The sequence below is a fragment of the Poecile atricapillus genome, chromosome Z (assembly GCF_030490865.1).
Source record: "Poecile atricapillus isolate bPoeAtr1 chromosome Z, bPoeAtr1.hap1, whole genome shotgun sequence".
In the NCBI taxonomy this organism is placed as follows: Eukaryota; Metazoa; Chordata; class Aves; order Passeriformes; family Paridae; genus Poecile; species Poecile atricapillus.
Window position 1 is genome coordinate 128,002,263 of NC_081289.1, and position 24,754 is coordinate 128,027,016.

The 24,754-nt window shown below is 37.3% G+C and overlaps 1 protein-coding gene across 5 annotated transcripts in view; it reads right to left on the bottom strand.

Annotated features, from left to right (window-relative positions):
- Positions 1 to 2,503: 2,503 nt before the first annotated feature.
- Positions 2,504 to 24,754, bottom strand: part of GPBP1 (GC-rich promoter binding protein 1) — a 35,654-nt gene continuing 13,403 nt past the window's right edge. For 4 of the 5 annotated variants that reach the window (XM_058826481.1, XM_058826482.1, XM_058826479.1 and 1 more), the window contains 10 exons: positions 21,367 to 21,485; positions 17,293 to 17,416; positions 16,590 to 16,813; positions 15,895 to 15,961; positions 13,650 to 13,834; positions 12,573 to 12,713; positions 11,945 to 12,109; positions 8,089 to 8,273; positions 4,526 to 4,628; positions 2,504 to 3,426 (listed from right to left, as the gene is read on the bottom strand). In XM_058826481.1, coding sequence (XP_058682464.1) covers positions 3,268 to 3,426; positions 4,526 to 4,628; positions 8,089 to 8,273; positions 11,945 to 12,109; positions 12,573 to 12,713; positions 13,650 to 13,834; positions 15,895 to 15,961; positions 16,590 to 16,813; positions 17,293 to 17,416; positions 21,367 to 21,429 — 1,416 coding nt within the window. In that variant the 5' untranslated portion in view covers positions 21,430 to 21,485 and the 3' untranslated portion in view covers positions 2,504 to 3,267. Of the gene's footprint in view, positions 3,427 to 4,525; positions 4,629 to 8,088; positions 8,274 to 11,944; positions 12,110 to 12,572; positions 12,714 to 13,649; positions 13,835 to 15,894; positions 15,962 to 16,589; positions 16,814 to 17,292; positions 17,442 to 21,366; positions 21,486 to 24,754 lie in introns of those variants that run through there. The other variant, XM_058826484.1, reaches the window with a different exon arrangement.

Genomic DNA, 24,754 nt, shown 5'->3' on the forward strand with positions numbered 1-24,754 from the left:
TCCCCACAGGCAACTGAACAGGGGAATAAAAATTAATTTATATCACACTTGGAAACATTTCCCAAAGACTGGGATGACTATTAAAATCTTCTTCAGACTCTTGACTGGGTCCAATATGAATCAGTGGACAACTTTACCAAAGTTTTAACACTCTTTTCAGCAAAGATAACTAGCTTCTCTTATGCCTTAAGAGAGAGAAAGGCCTTGTACAAGTCAATGAGGGAGGCTCCTCCTCATTCTGGATGAGGTAAGGATCCCCAGCTCCTCACCATAAACTCAGGCAGCCTCCATGCCAGGAACAGGCAGCAAGTACATTCTCCATCAACAGCAGATCAGAAAAAGCAGTGAGTGACTGATCACTCCTTTTTGCTTTTGAAGAAGGTTGGAAGAGGGAAACAGAAATCCATAGTCCTCTGCCAATAAAGCCAGGAAGATGAAGCAAAATGGTCGTGACTTCAAATCGTGTCTGCATGCAGCCACCTGTGGTGACTGAAGTCATTCTCTGTCAGATCAGCACTGACAAACTATCTCCAAAGCTTACTAGTGCCCACTAAGGAAATGGGCAAGCTAAGTAACCAGCTTCTCAATCCTTTAAGGCAGACACCTGCTCAAGCAGGAAAACAAGAGAGGACTTATTCTGGAAATGGATCATGTTTTACGTATGAGACCAAAAAGGCCAATGCATTACTTAAATTACCCTGGGAAAGGAATAAAGTCAAAGATGGATAAACTTGCATTGTTAAATACTAGAGAATCAGATTTCATTCTTCTCTACATCATCAAGCACTGAAAAAAAGGAAGGGGAACTATACAATAAAATGCTTTCATACACTTTATGGATGTATACCACAAAAACTAAAAAAAACTTGTTTTGAGTGACATTTCCCAGGAAAATAAAAAAACTGAGAGTTCTCATAAAAGTTTCTTAAGGCGACACAGAAGATGACAGATACTCTACTCAGCTTTGTCATACGTAAATAACATAAGGAAATCCAGTTCCTCGGTAGAAATACCAAAGCTTACCCATTCCCACACTGTGAGGGACCAACAGAACTAACAGAGCAGGCAGATAACCATTTAAGCCAGGGGCCACACAGACCTCTGAGGGGTCTCTGAACTGGCAGAACCAACTGCCAGGACCAGAAATTAATCTACAAGTATTAGCAGACACAAGAGGAGAAACAACACACAGAAAATTTATGAAGGCTATAGAAGTGTTTCACTCTACAAAGCAAAACCACTGCCCAATTCCTGCTACCTTCTTTGCCCACAGCTGATTATAATCTGTGCTTCCATTACCAGTTTCAGGATATAAACTAGCAAAAAAGGAGTACCAAGTATGACTAGTACTTCTACTTCCTCTAAAAATAATTTTCTCAATTGCAACTCATAAACTTCCAAAGTCTATACAATTTTAGCATAGCTCTTCTGTACTTACATTAACCTCTCAGAGAGTTAATTACTGAGGTGACACTTATTACTGAACTGAGTAAATAAGGGGGGGAAAGCCTACACACCACTTTGAGAAATGCCAAGGCAAAACCATTTTCACTTAGTATTAAAACAGTGCATCTACATATCACTACATAATTAGGATAGGCAGAAGATCCTGTTGATAGTATGTGAAAAACCATGAAGTGAACAAACTACACCCATACGTCAAAGTCTGTAAAAAAAAAATTCAGGAGAGAGAAAGGAGAAAGGTGTATAAGGCATGCAGGCAGGAAAAACATCATTACAGATATGGCAGTTTTCTTTTTAAAAAAGGAACATTTTTATCCTCTTAAATTGAGATTAAAAATTGAGGACTTCAATACACCATGCTAAAATTAACTACAGTAACATTTGCAAGCCTTTTCTAATACAAAAACTGACCTCTTGAAAAGAAATATCTATTTAAATTAACAATAAAAAAGAGAAACATAGCAACTTTGGCCCAAAAGTGATGCCACCTTATAAAAAAAGTATTTTCCTAAAGAAATATGGACAGAATCTCAACTTTATAAATATTCTTGCTTCAGGTTCTAAACTGCAAATAATTTACTATAATAAGTAGTAGAATTCAAAAACATCTTGATGGGGAAGTGTCTATGTCTATATATATATATATATATATATATATATATATATATATATATATATATATATGCTATATTAGAAACATATGTGACATCCCCGGGAACAGTTGTGCTTATGAATTAATCCTACACAGCTTGTACAACTGTGGAAAATATTTAAAGAACTAAAATAAACCGAATAAAAGTATAAATAATACAATATAGGTTATAAAGATCATAAAGAAGAAGTCTGACACAGAGTAAGCAAACCAGGTAGTTATTGCACACATATACTTCTGCTATAAAAACAAGATTTGGTGATGAAAGTACTTTTACCTTGTTCTGAAATGCACAACTGCATTGCTGACAGAGTACATGTAATATAAAAGCAAACAAACTTAGCAGTTTTAAAAACAATACCCATGATGCTATGCACTGAGACAATACTCTGTAAATCAGTTTATTTCCCATGTAGTGGACAAATCCAGTCAGTGTAATGATTTTTCTGCATGTTGAAAAGTAAAATCAAACTGCTTATTTTCCCACAAGTCACTGTGAGAATAAGGGTCTTGGTACACCCCTTAAAGCTTTCAATTTAAAAGTTAGTTCTAGAAATTTGGAACTCTAACATTTTGTCTTTTGTCATTAATAACAACGACAACACTACAAACAGCTAAAGAGCAGTTATCTGTAGAACAGTTCAACAGCTCAGTTAAGGAAAAGAGTTTTAGTGCACTTCGCTCATTTTATCCAACATGCTACATTGCCCTTTTTGCATACAAAGTGGACTTGTTGATTTCCTCTGTAAGAAAGAAATGACTTGGCAAGCAAAACACTGTGTCAAGTTGCCTTTTTTTTCCTTAGACATTTTAAGACAGAAGCTTTGCAAGACATTACACAATTCTTTGCTTTTATTATTAAGTGAGAAAGTCTGATTTGTAACATTGTCACACTGCTAGTCAGAAATGCTTCAATGATGGAAGTCAATGCTGGGTCAACCCAAGGCCTCATTCTACACCATTAGTTTACAGAGAAATTATAGTGATTTTCAACACACCCAACAAAACATTCCTTGCTTCCTTCAGAGAAAAGTCCTGACATTCTTCCTGTAGTGGGTATGTTACTACATAAATTAAAATATTTTTTTTGGACAAAACATCCCCAAATCTTCACCAGAACAAATGGGCTTCTACAGGTGTTACAGAAGTCTTCACACATCATCATCATCTGATGTATCACTGCTGCTTGTTTCAGAATCCTCATTCTCCAGAGCAGGTTTGAAAGTGCTGTTTTTCCAGGGGCTAAATTTAAAATTACAGACGAGGCCATTTTTCAAAATGCCGTTTTTCCGAAGGCCATTTTTTTGTAACTGAAATGTGAAAACATGACACATTTAGAGAAAGAAAGTGCCAAACACAACAATCTTTTTGCAGTTCAACACTCCTTGAATCTTCACCTCTGGGCTACGCTGGATCCACAGCTTTTCATATGTACACACAAAGGATAACTCCCCTGCAAGCCTTCACTTCTCGCCAGCCACCTGTATCCCAATGTCTCCAGTTGTGCTGAACTCCTGCAGTCAACGACAGTTCACCCTGCACTCACCCACGTCCCCACACATCTTGCCCCAGCTTCTCCCAAATGGTCTCTCCCTGCAATCCAGTCCCCTTTCCCACAGTGCTGCAAACATCTGTGCTAAGAAGGGCAATAGGGAAGGGGCTCAGAAGAGATGCTGCAGAGAGGAATGGGTATCTCAGCAATTGGATTGTCAAAGAAGAGAAAGGAAACAGCTGATTCTGCAAAAAAGAAAGGAATTACTGCATTTCAATATAATGCTGAAGGGGTGCACTAAGACAAGAACTTGAAAGTTTAATATTCCAAGTGCTCTACTCAGTATGTGTGTGGCTAGACATGGAAATACCAAATGTTCAGATTTAGCAACACACACTATTCTCCTTTCAGACTCGTTCTCACTTTTACCAGGTACACTTAACACGGCTAATTTACCAAAAAAAAAATTAAATAAAATAAATTTTTAAAAAATCAATTCTAGATTGCCTTTTCATACTTTTTTGTTGTTTTACTAGTAAATTAAATGTCTCTCAATACCCAAAAAAGAAAAGGCAGCTGTCAGAGTAGCAAGGAAACTGCATAAAAACCTTGAAAGACTCTCTTTGCTTAGGCTAAGCTGAGGAGGTTGAAAGCCTGTGAACTTCCACCACCACCAGTACCGAAACTACTCAGAAGTATCCCCTACCCTTCCCTTGATACTTTGTGAATAGGCCTGAGCTACAGTCAGCATTGGTATCCTATTTTTTTGAAACAACTGTACTTCCAAAAGCACAGTACTGAAATGATAGTGGAACAGCAACGTCCCTAATAATCAAAATTACTGTAGATCCTCCTCAAATGCAAGCATCTAGGGTAACCAACAACAAGTATATAATGGAAAATTACCCTAGTCTTACCTGTTCACTAATGACTTGGAACTCCCTCATCTCATCCTCAGTTAGTGGAGCGCATGTTTCATCATTTTCACTGTCTTCCTGCCAGCCCATCTCCTTTAACAACCTTTAAATTTAGAAGGACAACATTAAAGAATTTGCTACACACACTCAGGTATTTCAAGCTCTGTCTATATACATGTCTAAACACCTGTAAAAAATGCACTGATTTATCAGCCTGCATTTTTTTTAAACAAACTCTTACAAAAGTGTGAGTTCAAAGTCTAGTAAAAGGTATGTAAAGCACAGAAGCTGAGTTCTCAGGTCCCTCAAAGATGACCCTATTCTACCACTATTTGTGGTGAAAACTTCATTCTAAGGCAAGAGATCTGTGTCAGATAGAACAGTAAGAATGCATTTTCTTAACATAACTTATAACTGTTAGTGAAGCAGTAATGTACTCCCCTGAGAACAGTATGAAGAGAAAAAGACACACTGAGGGATTCTGCAGGTTTTCCTGAATAACAAAGCAGAGCAAAGCATGAGGAATACTGGTGGTCTCCCTTGATGGAAACCAATGCAGGATGCAATAGCCTCATATGATTTTTTTATACCATATGTTCATGTCAAGAGCTGTGTCAGGCTTCTTCACAATTGAGTCTCAGCCAATGACACATGTTGGTGTTTCAGTTCAAACAGACAGGAGTGAATTTGGGGATAAGGGGAAGAAATGAGGAGGAGAAAGACTCCTCTCATAACTAAGCTTGAGATACACAGATGCAATAATTGGCATGTTTTGCCTAGTTCCAAAAGAAGGATGGCAGTACCTGAGCAGGACGAAAGTAGTTTTACATCTGAAGATGCTGTGAAAACAGGGGTTATCTGAGGGTGAAGACACTGTGACATTTAACAGTGAAGTTATTAAGTTTGCTTGCTGCAAAGTTTTTGCCAAAAGGATTAGCACCTTCTTCAGGCAAACCAGGTATCTTTTGACCTTAAATGTTAAAGCAGACTAAAGGTATTTCACAAAAATTAAAAAGGTTTCTAAAATGTATGCCAGAGTTAACACTGAAGAGCTAAGAAACAGTGAATATACTAAAATAAGGAAGTAAGATAAACTCACAGCTGATACCAGGCACTTCATTTAGGCACACATAATCAAAAAATGCCCTTCCAACACAACCCTCCCCACAAAAACCTCTATATCCCAATACAGTGAATGTGCGCTGGGCAAATTTGCAGGTAACCAAAGCCACCAATGACTGGTTTTAGAACCACAACAATAGCTTGGAATTGTAGAAGGAGACTGTTCGGCTTAAAAAGTAAAGTCAGTAGGACAGTAACAGAAATGGAAATTGTATCCCCTATTGCATTTGGACCAAACTGGAAAGCCTAACAGGCAGGAGCAATCAAATCATGAGGATGCAGTAAAAATACATGTAAGTCGTCCAAAACTCTAAGAGAATACACCATAGAGAAAAACACAAAGCCAAATGCAATTCAATGATAGCTGAGTTTAAAAGTTTTACTGCAAGCAAGCTCACACGTTAACTCTGCGTTCAGTAAAGTAAATAGTTACAGAGCTCCTGTTAATATAAGTAAAATTTAGGGTAATGGCTAACTAACTCTAAAGCAACATTCTGTAATGTTAGCAGCACCACTGTCCCTTTAAATTGACACCATTCTAGAATGGCTAAAAGTGTGAGCTAGATAAAAAAAATTACTTTGGATTAGAAAACTTAACACCAACAGAATTGATTGCTGCATGTTGGAAATTTCCCCAGCAGGAAAGAAGCCCTTTTGTACCAAATGTGCCAATATTGTTACTAGGTATACAAAGGTAACCTGAGAACTAAGGTGGTGACCCAAAATACAATACAAAATACAAATTACAAAAAGGCTAACCATAACATCTGTCCACAGGCATGCTGAGCTCACAGCCAAAGGGCTAGGGCAGTATGGACACACAGCCTCTCTGGGATATTACAAAAGAGACATTTGCCTAGAAATCCTAAGAAGTGAACTGAAAAACTAAGACTTAGATTTGACTCCCATCTTCTGGTCAAAAAACTGTGAGCCTCTAGCGGCCAAAGATTTCGCAGACTCACAGAATATCCAGAGCTGGAAGAGACCCACAATGAACATGGCACCCAACTCCTGGCCCTGCATAGAACAATCCCATGAATCACACCCTGTGACTGAGAATGCTGCCCAAACACTTCCTGAGCTCTATCAGGCTTGGTGTTATGATCACTTCCCTGGGAATCCTGTTCAAGTGCCCAACTGTTGTCTGGATGAAGAACATTCTCTCTTTCTGAAAGTCACAGATTTTCTCCCTACAATGGCAAGCAGCATTTTTGTAGTCTTCACGTGGCCATGGTATTCCAAGTTAAAATCTGGCAAGTTGAAGGCCCCCAGCAGGACAGCAGCAGTTGATTTAGAAGTGTTCCTTAGTTGCATAAAGGACAGTCAGTGTCATCGTCCTGGGTGGGTGGCCTACAGTGGAATCCAACAATGACATCTGCTTTTTTTGTTTGCTCCTTAATCCTTACCCAGAGCCCTTAACCATCCATCACCATCTGCAAGCTCCATATATTCCACCCCATCCATTAGATACAACACCACTCCCCCACGTCTCCTGCCACCCGTGCCTCCTGAGGAGCCTGGCGCCATCCACAACACTCCAGTGACAGAACTCATCCCACATGGTGTCACTTATGGCAGTGATGCTGCTACTACAAGACCAGGGCAAGGCTGTTTCCAAAGTCAATGGTGGGAAAAGCGGAACAGAGAAGGGTGCTTTCATACTCATGAGGAGTAAGAGGAAACCAAAGTTTCTTTTACAGGCACTACAAAATGAAGAGCTGTCTAGACCAGTGTATAGACTCTATCACAAACAAACAAACAAAAACAAACAAACAAAAAACTGTCTAATCTGTCACTGCAATTCTGTAGCTGCCAGAAACCATTCAAATCTGACAGAGCTCTTTTCCAGACTGGGTTGTGATTTGCCAGCAGCATCATTGTCATATCTACCAACTGCTACTGCAGTTGCTTTACTGGGCTAATAGAATTGTTTCGGTCCTTTTCATGAAATTAGTTTCTCACCTTCCAGTAGACTGTCTTGTGATATCACTAATAGTGTCAACAAGTCAGCTATAAAAATTATTAACTACTTTAATAATAACAAAAAGCTCACTGGAGTTTTATATAAGATGCAGCATTTAAAATATTATTAATACAAGCAGCAATTACACACATTGCTCCTCCCAGAGACCTAGACCAAAATCAGAGGGATGAAGTCACTATGTAATTTAATATACTCTTTATTAAGAAATAAACTTTCTTCACTAAAAATTGGATGTAAGTCAGTACACAGATTTAAGAAAAAAAGTATATCTCATGTTAAATTGGTAAAATGTTTAAAAGATAGATCTGACATTACTCAAACATTTTATGTGTTCTCAGTTTCCAGATTCTGACTTCCAAACTAAGAAGTAAGTTTTTAGAATTCTTACAAAGTAAGAATTTATGAACATGCTCAGTTATCATGAAGGAGCATTCTTTATGTTATATAAAGTACATACCTATGCTCTGCCTCAAGTGAGCTTGAAAGAACATTTGCCTGAGGGAAAGCTGAAGACTGAATGATCTGCTGAGGTGTAATTGAAGCATTGCCATTCTCCTGCAGAATCTCATTTTCAAAGTTTCGGTTTATATCTCTCTCACGATGAGAACTGTTGCCGTTATGCAAGTTGAAGGACTCATCATCCTAAATACAAAAACAATTTTACATTACAAAATATAAAAGTGAATTCCATTCACAAGTAAATATCGAGAAGTGCTGCAATTCAGTGGTTCTGTTTAGCTTAAATTAAGTTTAAATTGAGAAACTGTACCTCATGGGTAATTCTGTTCACCCTTCTGGCACTTGCAGTACCTGCATACTACAGAATTCCTAAGATACACTACTTATTCAGTAATGCAAAAAGCAACTCACATGCTTTTCCCTTTATTTTTTTATGCAAAGTTTCATACATATCTTAAAATTCAAACATACTTCAGCTGTCCTTCATACTTACAGAAACAACAGGCTGTTGAATTTTTAATGTTCCAAATTAAATATCAGAGCTGTATGTGTCAGTAGAAGTCTGAAAGTATATAAGTTCTCAAGTTTATGTAGTCCAAGGGACAAGTCACAACACTCATATCTTAAACAGCAAATTCTCTGCCATGAACTGTTAGAAAGACTGCATACTGCTCTTTAAATTCAGACAAGCTTGCTTACACACATGCACCCCAACCCCTGTTCCTCAGGCTGTTGTGAACAGCAACTGTAAATTACTAGCCATGAAATACAAACCATGAAGAAAATTTATTTGGAAAGCAGACTGTTCAGCATCACTCAAAGATTAAAAGCTCTTTAGCCTACAAACATGACGTATTCCTTCCTACTCCACTCATTCAGCAAACTGTAGTTTTTATTTATGAATGAGCCAAATAGACTCAGAAGTCTTACCAACTGCCAAAACAAAGAAGAGTACAATCATTATCTAGTTGACACCTTTTCAACAACAAAATCCCTAAACTGGGCATATAATAGCATTACCCATAGCAGGAGAAAATCATGCTATCTTCTACACCTTTGAGAAATCATACTTCAGAGCACAGGATGAAGACCACCATCATTTCCCTCCCATTCACTTGTTGTCTGCTTTCAGAAATTTTAGAATAGTCAGCAAGATATTGTTAAAAATACATATCCCAGTAAACATACAATGAGCTGCTACATTATATGCCTGAAGAATACATCACATAATACCAGTAAAAATTTATAAATTTATTCAGCAATTCTAATATATAGGGCAAAACAGCTTCTTGCGAATGTGATTCAGCTGCTGAGTATAATTTGCCCCATTATTTCATAATTCTGAATCTCTATATGGTTCCTAACATCTTTCTAATCCTAAATCAAAATCTTTGTGTATTTCCTCAACACATGAACAAAGCTACCCCCAATATCCATCTCAGGGCACTCAGTCACAGAATACCTAATGAAAAGATGCAGGCCCTTTTTAGCTCACACATACAGCTAAGTCATACAGTCCCATTACAAGAAACAGCATTTTGCCTGAAATAGGATCAAGGTCAGAAAAGTCAATCTCACCTTTATGAGCAATGTATGCTGGCACTGCTTCTTTTTAATATCTCAGAACCCTAATATCTTTTCCTCAAAATCATTTGTTTATCTGGCTGATTTACAATTATGGGATTTTTTGTTTCAGTAAGATATTTTAAACCACTCACTTACAGAAAACAGGCTTGTAATCACCTCATTCAGAATAATAAAATACTCATCTTCACTTGGACTATGTACGATAACTTGTTGGTGGCTGGTTGCATTTAATACAAATATTCTCTAGTATCAAACAAGCACTGCATAAATCAATTCAGACTGAAAGAAACCTGATGCCTATTATACACAGCCATTATAGGCCTTCGAGTTCTCAATTAGTAAAAGCCAGTGGTTAATGCATATATTGAGCTATTGCTTCTATGATTAGACCAAAAATAGAGAACTTCTGTCTACCTGAACACTAATTAGAAAAGAAATGGTTTGAGAAGCAGAACAAGCCTTTTAGTTTTGTAGGATAACTAGCAGCCAAGGTATGAAACACTGCCCTCCACAGGTCTGTTTGGGCCAGGTGGGATTCACACAAGAGTACAGAGGGAGCTGCCAGTTCACTGAGTCACTCTCCATCATTTACCAGCAGTCCTGGATTACCAAAAGTCCCAGGCAACTGGAGGTTGGCAAATGTGATGCCCATTTGCAAAAAGGGTTGGAAAAATATTCCACGGAACTTCAGGCCTGTCAGACTGGCCATGGCACCAAGGAATGCCATGGGGCAGATCAGTGAGTACAATCACAAGGTACATGCATGACAACCAGGGGATCAGACCCAGCCAGCATGTCTTGGGAAACATAGGTCCTGCTTGGCCAACCTGATCTCCTTCTATGACCAGGGGATGAAGAAAAGGCTGTGGATGTTTTCTCTTTGAACTTCAGTAAAGCCTTTCTTTGACAGTTTCCCAGAGAATTCTCCTGCAGAAGCTGTCAGCCCATGACTTGGACAGCTGCACTCCTCACTGGGTAAAAACTGTCTGGATGGCTGAGCCCAGAGGATGGTGGTGAGCAGAGTTATATTCAGCTGATGGCTGGTCTTGGGTGGGGTTCCCCTGGGCTCAGTACTGGGGGAAGTTCTGTTTAATATGTTCATCAATGATTTAACAAGTGCACCTCAGTCAGTTTACAGGTGACAGAAAAATGAGAGGGAATTCTGATCTGCTGGAGGGCAGGAAGGCTCTGCAGAGGGATCTGGGTAGGCTGGATCAATGGGCTGAGGTCAATGGTGTGAGGTTCAACAAGGCCCAGTGCTGGCTCCTGCCCTTGGGTCACAACAGCCCCAGGCAGCTCCACAGGCTGGGGCAGAGTGGCTGGAAAGAACCTGGGGGTGCTGGTGGCAGCAGCTGAACATGAGCCAGGCTGTGCCCAGGTGGCCAAGAAGGCCAATGGCATCCTGGCCTGGATCAGCAATAGTGTGGCCAGCAGGAGCAGGGCAGGGATTGTCCCCCTGTCCTGGGCACTGGTGAGGCCACACCTCGAGTGCTGTGTCCAGTTCTGGGCCCTGAGTGCAGGAAAGACACTGAGGGGCTGGAGTGAGTCCAGAGAAGGGCAGGGGAGCTGGGGCAGGGTCTGGAGCACAAGTGCTGTGAGGAGCAGCTGAGGGAGCTGGGGGTGTTTAGCCTGGAGAAAAGGAGGCTCAGGGGTGACCTTACCACTCTCCACAACTGCCTGAAAGGAGAGTGTGGCCAGGTGGGGGTTGGCTAACGCTATGATAGGACAAAAGAAACGGCCTCAAGTTGTGTCAGGGGAGATTCAGTTTAGACACCAGAAACACTTTCTTCACAGGAAGGGTAGTCAAGCACTGGAATGAGCTGCCCAGGGAAGTGGCTAAGTCACCATCTCTGGAGGTATTTAAAAAACACATAGATGTGGCACTTTAATACATGGTTTCCTTGCAGACTTGACAGTAGTGAGTTAATGGTTTGACTTGATCTTAAAGGTGTTTTCCAACATAAATTCATCTATGGTTTGGTTAGTTTACCAAGCTTAATCTACCCTTTTTATTGCTGCTAAAGATACACAAGTACCCAAGTCATGAACATGCACAAACACATACTGAATAAAGACAAAAAGAAACTACAAAGCAACACTGAAGGAATAGTACTTGGAACAGTATTTTTAAGTTCATCAAAAGGTAATTCCTTTCCTTCATTTAGAGATCCAAGACCATTACTTAACAGCTATTTACAGCAAAATAAAAAGTAGTTTATAGTTTATCTGAAACCTACTGGGTTTACAGTAAGTATGAACAAAATTACCTTCTCTTGCCCATGATGATTTCCATCTTCATGTTCCTCTTTCACTCTATCTCTTTTCAATGCTTTCAAAAATTCACTCTTCTTATCATTCCGCATTCTTGTCAGTTTTGTTAAACGAGGCTGACCAGATTTGTCAACAGGGGATGAAGAATTTGACCGATTACACTAGTGAAGGAAGTCAGAAAAAAAAAGAATGTTAGGAGTGTTTTCATTTAGAAAATTTTTAATTAAAGACACAGGAATCTGTTGTTTCAGGTTTCACATATATTCAGTCAAAAGCAGAGGGAAGATTTATATTTTGATATATACAGTTTGTAGATGTAAATCCAGAGATATAGGTTTATGGAGCTCTACTAATGAACAGTGGGCCTTCTGAAACATGTCATACCTTTAGCAGTTCTGAAGTCTAAATGTATCAAGCTGTATTTCCTAATGTGGGTTTTTATTCCAAATCAAACCTACAAAGGAAACTGTGCACTACTTTAAGGCAGGTGATGTGCCTTCCATCTTTCTCGCATATTAAGTTTAAAAAAAAGCATACTTAGTACAATTCTGCATAGAATTTACTGACCATCCTCACTTAAACAAATTAAATATTTTACAGATTTAACTACAGCCACTGCTTTACCTCTTCAACTGAATTCTGTGTTACAGCAAATGCCTTGACAGTTGATTTGAAAGGACTGAAATTGCCAACACCATATGCAGATTCATGAGGAAACACATTCCCAAGCTTATTTTCTTTTGCTTGGCTTTTCCACTGTGTGGGCTAGACAGAAATATAAACAGAGATGTAAAGAGTCATTAACTACAGAAGGATTCTTTTCAAGAATCTTCAGAAAAATGATTAAGCAAAAGCAAATCATAACTGCAACCTTAATGTAGTGCAAACATCTGTTTTCTTGTGGAAAAGAGGCTGTTTATGAGCAATTCATCTGCTCATAAATACTGTTCATGCTGTTTCTATAAAAACTAGAATTTCAAAACAATTAAGATCTTCATATCTGAGGTATTGAGAATGAAATATGTGACTTCAACAGGTGAAGGTATTATTTTAGATTCAGTATGTTACAGAGTTAAGAACTAATCCATCATATGCTCTCAAGAGCACAGAAAAATTCCTGAAACGAAAAAAATAGAGATGAAGCCAGCAAGAATAGCTCAGTTGGTTAGAGCCTAGTGCTAATAATGCCAGGGTCATGGGTTTGAAGTCCATATGTACCATTCACTTAAGAGCTGGACTTGATTCCAACTCAGAATATTCTGTGATTGTGCACATGGAAAGCTGCAGTTGGAAAGAGACCAGAATGACACCAATAAGTTATTATAAGTATATAACTGGGATAAATTCTGAACGTAATATTATGCTGACTATACCTCTCTACTACTAATTTTGTTCTCTTAAAATCGTGTATAGAAAAGGGACTGCTATTCTGTAAGTTAAAAACACCATTTTTACTCTCACTTTTACATCTGCTGCACGTCTCTAAAGTGGTAAATGAGAAGCAAAGAGAGACTAAATAATAATTTAAAAAGAAAATGCAAAAAAGTTGTTTCTATTAATTTTTGGGGTGTGTGGCATTTTGCAAGTGTTGAACATGTGATAATCTAGGAACAATATTCTCAGGAATGAAATAAGCACATTCAGAATTACACCATGATTTTTCTAAGCATGTTTTTTCTAACACTGTTATCCAATACTCACCTTTGCAGGTGGAGTGACAGGTTTGGGGACTAATCCTTTATAAACACTTGTGCCAGTTCCATTTCTTACTGGCTGTGAGTGAAGACTTCCCACTACTGGGAATCCAGATATCCGCAGTTCTTTCGTACTGCCTTTTTTAATGACCAGCATTCTCTGAGACCTAGATTTAGGATTTAAAGGGTACTCTGGAAGAAAAACAGAAGTGTGTATGTATATAGATACATGTGCCTGTGTACACAACCTCACTAGATTTTACTTCATAAGGTACTGGACAGCCATACGATCCAGAGCAAACAGGCATAAATCAGGAACTTAAATCGGTATTAGTTCCACAAATAACATATTGTGCAAACCTGAAAAAAAACAAGAGTTCTGTTTCATTTTCTACAACCATAATTTCAAAAATATTTCACTTGGCAATGCAGGAATTGCACCTTTTGGAAGAAAATACATTCTTCAAAGAAGCCTGCTACACAGTTCTAGAGATTGCTGCATAGCAATTCTAAAAAATCAAAATACTGTTGGTTGTTGATGGCTACCTAAATAAAAGAGATTATGACTTTCATACTCCCCTTAAGATTTCCTAAAGAATAATTAGTTATATATTTATTAACAGCTCAGTTTAGAGCTCTGCACTGAGGTTCTATAAACATGAGACAAGATGTGCACTGCATGGCAATGACTAGTTTCTCTAGCACCATGATTCAGATGGACATAACAGGACAAAATTTCCACATTCATTGGAGCAGAAATTAGGAGACATATAGTCGGCTGTCAAACTAGAAAATCTGCCATTCAGCAGTGTTGAGGAACATCTATTAAAAACAGTTCTAAAATTGTCAAAAAAGTGGAAAAAATATATTTTTTGTCCATGCATTCCAACATTGAGTTAAGAGCCTTTCCACGGAATATCTCCTCTCCCTGCAAGCAATTCTACTTCACACAGTCATTATATCCTCTGTTTAAAAAAACCAAAACAATAAACCCTATAAAAGCATACATAACACTTAAAAGCATACATGACTTTTGCTTTGTTTAGCAGGTAGATGATAAAAAATAGCGTAACTGTAAGCTTCATTCTCATCAAACCTCACAACAAGGTTTTTCATAATACTCATAGGCTTCCATCACATATACAAAAGTAAAATGGAATCTAAGAGATGTGTACATTTTAACAGGTATTAGAAGGGATTGTAACACTCCTCTGTCCTGAATATTGTTTCCTTCTAAAGGGAATAATAACAGCCTTAATTTCAGTTTTTCAATTACTAAACAAGACTGTTTTATTGAAAGATAGATTATCACATGAAAGCTGATAACAACATAAAACCAGAAAGCTGTCTAATTATTTATGATGCTGCAAAGGTTTACAGCAATTAGATATTTATGTTGAGGGGTTGTCCTATATCTAATATTACTTTAGTGTGCAAAAAATACTGCTTAAGTACGAGAAAAAGAATCAGCAAATTAAAGTACTTTTTGAATCTCATTATTAGCAGTAATAGCAGTTGTCTAAGTAGACAAGTAAAAATTTTCATGTTTAATTTTTTTTAAATAAAGAGAAATATTCTTATTTTGAGTACATTTATTACTTTAAAACCCCTGCCATCTAAAGCTACCACCTTCTAGGGGTAAACAATTGACTACATAAAGCCCATTAGAATTGTTGAGTGATAGCCAAACAATCAGGTGAGGATGAGAAAACAATCCCAACTACAGGTCTGCTCCATGCCCATGCTCAGGATTGTATTTGTCATACAAATACTACACAAACACAACCAACAGCGTAAGACATTTGCTTCCAGAATGAGACACTCAATTTCTGCAAGCTAACCTGCCCTTCCAGCTCTCCCAGGTTTCTCTCCAAATTCTTCCAACACATCTAATGAGTCAGTAGCATTCTTTTACAAAGTTTTGAGCTAGCAATCAACACCATTAAATCAGGTGAACAACTTTCATTGCATTTCCTCTTGAAAATAAAGGTGAAGATTTATTGACATCTTTACAAAAAAAAGACGTACACCACTTCTGGAAAAGAACACTAATTGTGACTGCATCTACAGACTTGATGACTGATACTCATATTGGAAGTGTTATCTTTTAACAAAAAGATACCGACATTGTAATAATACTGAAGTCTTCTCAATCTATACCTTTATAATTCTAAAAAGAGGCTTGTATTTCAAATAAAACAACTTCAGATCTTGACTACATTTTTGCATTTAAAAAAATCAAAAATACTCACCCCACACACCTGCAGCTAGAGATTTATTCTGGTTTAGGTCCCTCTCATATTCAGGGTTTAAAGACGGCTGAAAGGAAGTTTTGTCATTATTAAAAAAGTAACTCTTGAGTTGTGGGATGAAATAAAGAATCACAGTAACACCAGCAGCATGACCTTTGCTGACAGACTAAACACCTGCCCCATGAACCAAACAGGTCAATGTTCACTTTTTGCTCTTCTCCAATAAAATCTCTCAGGCAGCAGCCAATGCCATTACATGAACTGCCCAGCAAAAGCAAAAAAACCAGCAATGTATGTTTCCTTAAAGAGGAAGATCATCCTTTCCTTTACATCCTAATCGTGGGTCAAAGCAGGGGATCTTAGAAGTCCACAGGCATCAAGATTACTCTGTTCATATTTCAGACTCCAGTAAGACGCCTGTGTAGAATTTAATACATACACATACCACAGCAGATGGGAATCCAACTGTAGTTTTACTTAAATACACAAGTAACAATAATAAACATACAGTGACAAACTCTAGATATAAAATAAGAAACAAGTTAATGGACAAACTACTAACACTCCCTTACCTATGGATAATTCCTTATATGACAATCTGAAACTGATGAATTCTCATTAAGCAACTTATAATGGACAAAATGATTCCTGCAGGTGAAGTAAAACCTTTTTAAATGTAATTACAATTTACTTACAAAATCTTCAGCTTCAAACTGGTTGGGTACTTCTTTGTCTTCCTTTTTGTGTGTTTCATTATCAGATACACTGTTCCCATGCAGTCCCTGGCCCTTTCCACAATGGAAGGTGGTGCAACGAGTACGGGAACCTCCACCATGGTACCCTCCACGATGGTTTACATTTTCTGGACCATTTCTGCCTTGTGAACGCCAACCATTCCTCTCTTTTCGCCCAAAATGCCCTTGAATTTTTAAATTTTAAAGAAACATAATTACAAACAATTTTAAAAGAATATTTTACTCTGCAGAATTGTTAAAAAATTGAATCACAAGCTCTATGCACTGGGATACAGTAGCATAGGAAACACATTTCCATTCACATATGCAGGAGGGAAGATCTTACAAAACAATGCCAGAGAGAGAAGATAGCCAGCCAATGCTACAAGTCAAACTCTTTTCATGGCTGCTAATGTATATATGCTGTTGGCTAGAGTATTAAGTCAACACTCTTATTCTGATCAAGAGAGAAATACACTTCGAATCATATTAGCTTAACGAATCCTTAGTGCTTACATGCTCTCCCAGATGTGTCATTCCATTATCATTCTTTTACTGCAGAAAAAGAATTCAGCATAGAGGAGCTATCATCATCAGACTTTCTTTCTAGATAGTGCTACAAAGAAATGATGCAAACATATTCACAGTGTTCCATAAATTATACCTCCATTTGACCTTCCAATGTTAGGATCAAACCCCTCTGAAGAACTGTGTCTTCTGCGATTTGCTTCGTAACGATTTTCTGTACACGAAAAATTTTCAGAATGTTTCTCAAAATTCAGCGATGACTGAAAGGAAGCATAAGTGGTAGACCTGAGATCTGACTATTAACAAAACTTAATCATCAGCAGTGTAACACGCACGTTGTTCACGGTATACAAAATTCATCCTTACAAGAACTTTGAATAACAGACAATGCGGTCCTCACATTCAGAGCTGTGCCATCATCTTTCAGGCTAACAAAGTGGAAGCTGCATCTTCTGCTCCAGGACACTGAAACAGCCCCTAAGTCACATGCCTGTGACACAAGGTAAAAAGTAGTGTCTACTTTGTTTTGGCAGCAAAACAGAGTACAAATGACATGTGTTGCATGTAATTTTTAAACTTTTTTTTAAAAGGTAAGAAAGGACAGAAGATCCCAATTTGGAAGGCAGAAAAGAAGTATGGGATCTTAATCTGGATTTTCAGAAACTACATACATGCATTCCATAGAAAGTAAGGAATCGCTTCTACCCACGGCAGCTACACCCAAATAAAGCCTAATGCATTAATCTTGTAATTTTAATTTTAAAAAGCAAATACAAGTAATTATAAAATACTGGTAAGTTCTAGAATCAGAAGTGTCCAAATTCACAAAGATACTTCAAATTTTCATCTTATATGCACATGTAAGAGAAATTTTAAAAAAATAAATTTTAATGTATCAGTAGGAAATAGTAAACAAAAATCGTATCTTGAGAATAGCATGAAGAACTCAAACCACATCCTGACTAAAATTCATACCTGAAGAGATTAAACAAAAAAAAAAAAAACAAACATCTTCCCTTACACAACCCATGTCTTCCTTTTAGCTTCTCTCTGGCCATACCTTTGAAATTACTTCCTTCTTCCTACCTACCCCACAGAGGAAATCACACACACAAAAAGAGATAGCTAAAGCTCTATGGATAATGCCCCTGTAGAGCTCAAGGTGCTGTTCAATATTCACCATTTAAAATTCAAACACAAGTAAGTATATATCTAAAAATCAAAGCATGTTTTTTAAATTGTACAGAAGCCAAATGTACAGGGACTACCCTGTCAATCTGAGGCCTGGGATGTATAATACTTTACAAACTCTCCTTGGAGAGAGCAAAACCAGAAAACTGCAAAAAATTATTGAAATAAAAGTACTTCAAAAATTACCAAATTAGTCGAAATATTTAAGTGAAAAGAAATCCTTAAACAGATTTTGACTAAGCTGCCAAAAATTTCAGAAAGTGCTAGATCTGCCAGTCTTAGGTGAAATTTCAGGAAAGGCTACATGTGCTCATTTACGTACAACAACCTCTTAATATTGCTTTTGGAATTTAACTTTTTTTTTTTCTCTTAACTCCAAAACTCAATTTTATGAAAAATCAACATTTTCACAAAGTATAACTAACAGCATTTTAAACATTGTGTTTGAGTTGCACATGCTGTAATGAATCTGATGCTTCTAAACAGTGTGCAAAGATCATGCAGTTTGCATTTTCCCCACATGATGGAGGTATCCTTCTACGAAGACTCTCAAGGCAGAGATGACGGTAACCTCTGTAATCAAAAGGAAATTTACTGGCAACTTATGTAAATTGAGAAATTATCTGACTCAGTTCAGCCAATCAAGGAAAAGGGATAGAAACAACACAGATTTTAAGAAATACAGGAAGTCTAACTACTTAATAAGAAGTGAAAGTGAACTTGTAAAATTGGCTTTATCTATCTGCAATGTCCCCATACCCTTTTTACAGCAATACTTTCTTAGAAGTTTTGTGCATATCCCAAGATGGTTTCACTGTTCATAACACCTTCCCATTCCACCTGCCCACCTGCAATACTGCACTGTGCAAACACATTAGCTCCCGACCTGAAAAAATACACAACATAGACACCTATTTAGGTGGATTTTGCTGTGTAATTGACAGAGAGACAAGAAAAGCTTGCTATTTAAAGGAAATCAGCAGCAATAGATGAGATGGATTTCAATCAAGCTGCAATATGTATGTTACATTAAAAAGCTCTTCCACAATCACAGCTTCCTCCTAGCAGGTTTCTATAACACCAACCTTGAGCTATGCAAGGAAAAACATCTCAGCAACCAACGGTTCAAGGGGGAAGCAGGTTCCTGTACGTGTAATTCCTGGAAGTGATAACACTTCAGGAATATAACGACTGACCAAGCAGAGCTCAGTTTCTATTTCTCAAGTCTAAATATTGTTGATACCATAGTCTCACCCAGCTCCATTCTGTGCGAAACATAAGGCACCTTGCCTTCCTCATCCCCTTCCTCTTCAACTCCATCCCTCTTATCTGCTGTTCTCTTCTGCTTTTTTGATATACAGCAGAAAATAAGTCTATTTTAGGATATAGAGGGGGGCCACAAATTCACGTGACCTGTCTTTCAAGGAATCACAAGTCTTATTCTGTAAGAACTACAAACATATTTTTCAAGCAGTTAATAGCCAAACATGCTGCATTATCACAAACGCTCATCGAGGCAGTAGGCAATACAGGAAAATAAGGTACATTCCAACAATGATACACAAATATTACAACAGAGTAAGCATACAGCATGGAGCTTTTGAAAGAAAAGAAAATCTAATTAAACTCCATGAAGCAAAGAATCATGGAAGAGAACAGGAGCCAAAAATATACTTGCAACAGAATTTCATACCATTCAGAAATGACACGACAAGATATGTTCTAGTGGTACTAGACTACTTCTGGAACTTACTTTTATCCTTCTATACATAAAGCATGCAGGTAAAGCTCTTGCAGCTGACTCTTTAAATATGTAGTGAAAATTGTTTTGCCTTTGTGACACCATATTAAGCTCCAAATACTTTTCCAATTTAAAACATATTACATTGAAAAATCAGATCAAAAGAGTTGAATGCATCAGAAATCACAAAGAATGAAAACAAAGAGACTGCTTCTTAATTTGGATTTTCAGACACTGTGTATCCTGGAACAGATAGGCTTTACATTCCCAAAAACAGATTACGCTAAACAAAGAATCTAGCTAGGTCAGGGTACAAGAGACATAAACAGAGTGATATAAATAATGACATTCAGTGTTGTGACTCAAAAAACGTGTTTATGTTTGTGTAGACATACAGAACCGAAGCATTAGAAACTGCTAATGCTGCTCACTATCTGTGCATTTAAACCACAAGCCTATTGCCGTAAGTTTCTCAAGGCTATGCATTTTCTGTGGACATGAAAGACTGCACAAAGCTTACAAGATAAAGAAAAGAAAAGCAATTCTCATAGGAGCAAATATAAATATTGAATTCTAACTATTATAATGAAGATAGGTCCACAAATAGGGAAGCAGATGACAGGAGTTTTAATATCCAGTGCTGACTCTGCTTTTGCATTTGCACAAATTAAGAAAGAATAGAAAGACAGACCAGGAAAAAACATTTCTGAGACAACCATACTCAAGACTTCCAGGAATGTTTAAAAATTTTAACAATTAAGAGATTATTATTTACCATTTCTAAGCTGTCCCATTATATAAAGTAACAGTAGTCTAGATGAAACAACCAGAGTGAAGATGCCTAACAGTATGAAAGCACCACACTGTACCAGTAGCAACAAGCATTCCACCATCAACTGCAAAGGCATTTCAGAAAGTCTAAAAAAGCATAGCTTTAATCCCTTGGATGACAGAATAATACTCCTGCAAAATTTACAGGACACAATTAAAAATCAGAAGTGAGAAGATCAAATACATGGTCTGTCTTAGTGCTTCTAGCATGGAACACAATAACTCATTTTTAAACACCTGATGAAGGCAATCTTAAACCAACCACAGCCAAGGCCAAACATGTGCTTCTTTCAATGAACTAAACTGCTCAAGCAAAAAACTCTACTGGAGTCATCTGTCATTACAGCATTCCTGAAGCGATTTGTGTTTTTACTGTGATTGAGGCTATGACATTTAGATATCCCTAATAATGAGAGTGCCTTTTCTAAAGAACAATGCAAAACATACCTTTGTTGATGATGGTGGTGTAGGAAAATTAAGCCAGGCTGGAGCAAAGTCATGTTGCGCCATTTAGGTCCAGTCTCTCCAAATCAGTGAAAAAAGGCTTAGCACCTCATGGCAAGTCCCTTTAATCAGAAGAAAAGAAATAAATTATTTTGCATGCTAATGTTACAAGTGGATTACACTTGCAGTCTTTTGTTTGGTACTTCCCTTCTGTTTTCCCATATAATCTTCCTCACAGATCTGATTTAGAATCTAACTATCCTCATCTCATTTACAGCATCAAATCTCTTATTACTTATTTTATTACTAAAGTGTTACACAAATCAAATATATCACAGGAGTCATGAAAATATAACTGTAACATTCCTTTCTTTATGTACTCTTATAAATGGGATGGAGCATCTTATGTAAGGTCTGATCCAAAGCACTATGGCAAATTTAGCTTGCTAAAACACTTTCTGGTACTATCTAGAAGGGATTTTGTGAGCTATTCTATTTAGCCTCCTAGAAGATGATTGTTTTTAATTAATCCCTAACAACTAGTTTCAGCTGCCATATGAAAGTTCCTTATGAAAAGCCTAGATTCTTGGGCTCATCACAAACCTCACAATGTCTCTAGCTTCAATGGAAATAGAGTCTACGTGTCCAGAGTGTCAAAATCCAGTAAAATTCTCTAGTTTGAAAATGGGCCAAAGAATGTAATGGTTTGCGATTAAAACCCAGGAATACACTTAATACCCTTCATTCTTCTCACATGTAAGAAAATATTTCTCAACAAGCAAGAGAACACAAGGTAATGTGAACTATATCACCTGAAGCTGAAATGTAGCACAGACAGGAAAGAAATGGATGAAACACTTCCCAAATTATACTAGGGCAACTGAATCAGGCTCTGCAGCTAGTCACTGCAAAATGGTCTATGATTCAAAAATATTTTAAGTATGATATACAAGCTATTATAAATCCAGCTAGTGAAAACATAATAAACACCCACACACAGTATATAGGGAGGCCCAAATAAACCTGGATTCTACATCTCTGCACAGCAGAGTGCAAATCTGTTAGTGAGAACAGACACAGTTCACTTTAATCTATGGCTGCTGTAATGTACTAGTAAGAGATATGGAATCTGAACTTGGTAGCTCATAATTACAGTTTCTCTCTGGCCTGAACCAGAATATTGCAGGCTACTGCAGATTTTCATTGACAGACAAGACTGTTCCAGCTTCTGAAACTAACAGATTTGTTAGATTTAACTTAGTGTAAAATGATACTTAGTTGAGCTGCTGTTTCATTTTAGTGAGCTTATATTTAAGTTTTTCAGTACCTCGAATATCATAGTTAAACGGTAAGGTAGGACGTACAATTATTACAGTTAAATAGAGACAAGGGTAAAGGTATGCATCACCCAAGTAACTAACTATAGATTACTCTGCTGAAGTCATTCAACTCACTCCTAAACCAACTTCAACAAGAAATCAAGAGAAATTTTCTAAGTATTTCCAGTTATATCAAACTAATAAAATATAAATGAACCATCACAGAAATGGCTTCTCTTTCTAAAAAGAACCATGTTCATTTTTACTGACATATCCCATTCAGCAACAGTATACAAAAGGGCATATGTTTACAAATGAATCAAGAGATGTTAAATTAAGAAACAACAAATCTGAGCAGATTCCAGCAAGAAAAAAAATGTCTTCCCCTTAACTTAGACACAGTTCTCATCTCCAAGCAAGAATCATGATATCCTCAGAAATTATCAAAACAGATTTTCAGTACGGGAAGAGTGAACAACAACCAAGTCTTCAGACTGAGGCACTTACAGTCTGAAAAACTGTGGGTAAGATTAGGCTCATACCAAGGAAGAACATAAAGATTTTGCAATGTATCACCAAGTTATTGGGACATCAGCTATTAAGTACATGACAGCAAATCCACTAACAATGGGGAACAATTAATAGATTTATGTTACTGCTTTTAGAAAACTAGTCAATCTTCCTAGCATTATTTATGCAACTGTCATGAGAAGAGTTTGTTATTAACTCACTAACATCTTTACCTTTTGTCCTTTGCACAAAAGACTGGGAGATCACCAAGTATCCAAGGACTGGAAAGGTATTTTGTAAAAAGACCTTTTCCCACAGCTCACTGACACTGGCTGCCTATTTCTTCGTGCAAAATTTTTTCTCAAAGCAGATTCAAGTCTTCCTCATGTTCTCAGCTAAAAAAGCTCTAAAAATCTGTTGATAGTGCTGCTCTGTCAGATGAGTCAGTCCTTTTCTTAGAAAGAAACTTAAATGGGAAACACAGAGACCTGGGCCAAAACTGCACAATACTCAGAGCACAAAGTCAGCAACAGAATGTATGTGTTAAGTTTCAATAAGCCCATTAAAAGTCAAACTCTTAGGATTAATTCTTCCAAGTAGTTTTGATAAAAAAACAGCAAGAAAAAAAAAGCACAGATGTATTTCTAGAACACTATCTGACCAAACTCAGAGGTTTGCAGTTAAGCATTAACATGAAAAACAGCTCCTGTGGATACTCCATACTGAAGTCAAGAAAATATTTTCTTTCACCTAATTGTACATATACCTGGTATAGCAATTAGACATGGGAACAGAGAGTACTTTCAATATAAAACCTTTCTAACTTTGAAGAGGCACAAATATCTCAGCATAATTAAACTGGGAAACAAAGGACAGGTCAGGAAAAAAACATTTTAAAACTACCTTAGAGGACATAGCCTAGCCAACTGAAAGTTGCTGGTTGCATATTTTACCAAGTTTCATAAACATTCTTACAGCTGCTAGCTTTCTGATATTGTCAACAAGTTTGCCCTATATATTAAAAAAAATTAATCATGATCTCTGTTCAGATGATCTGACACATATTTGATAGCTCTAGAATATTCTTACTTCTGAGGAAGGTATTTTTGATAAACTCAAAACAGATCACAAAGCATAAGAATGGGATGTCATCAAGGCACCTCTGCTGCCACAGGCAAGATTTACTATGCTTAAAACCTTTGTGATCAGCTTGGTTGCCAACACTAGTGTGTTTCTTGCTTGTTTTCCAACTTGACCAACAACTAACAAATTATTTTGCAACATATTCTAACACTAAAAAGGTTTTTTCCACCTTATTTCCCTGCTATTAAGGTCCCCTACCTAAGCTATCCCAAAAAGTCAGAGATGTGTCTGCATTCTGCATCCACCAAAGCATCTGGGAACTTCATTCAGATACATACTATCTATTACTTTTAAATTAGACAAAAACAACATTTAAAGTATTTTAACAGAATGAAAGTCATCCAGTAGCATAAAATTGCTTTTATTACACTGACCTGAAACCATACATCTACTAGCAAGTTTCCTCTTGCACACACACC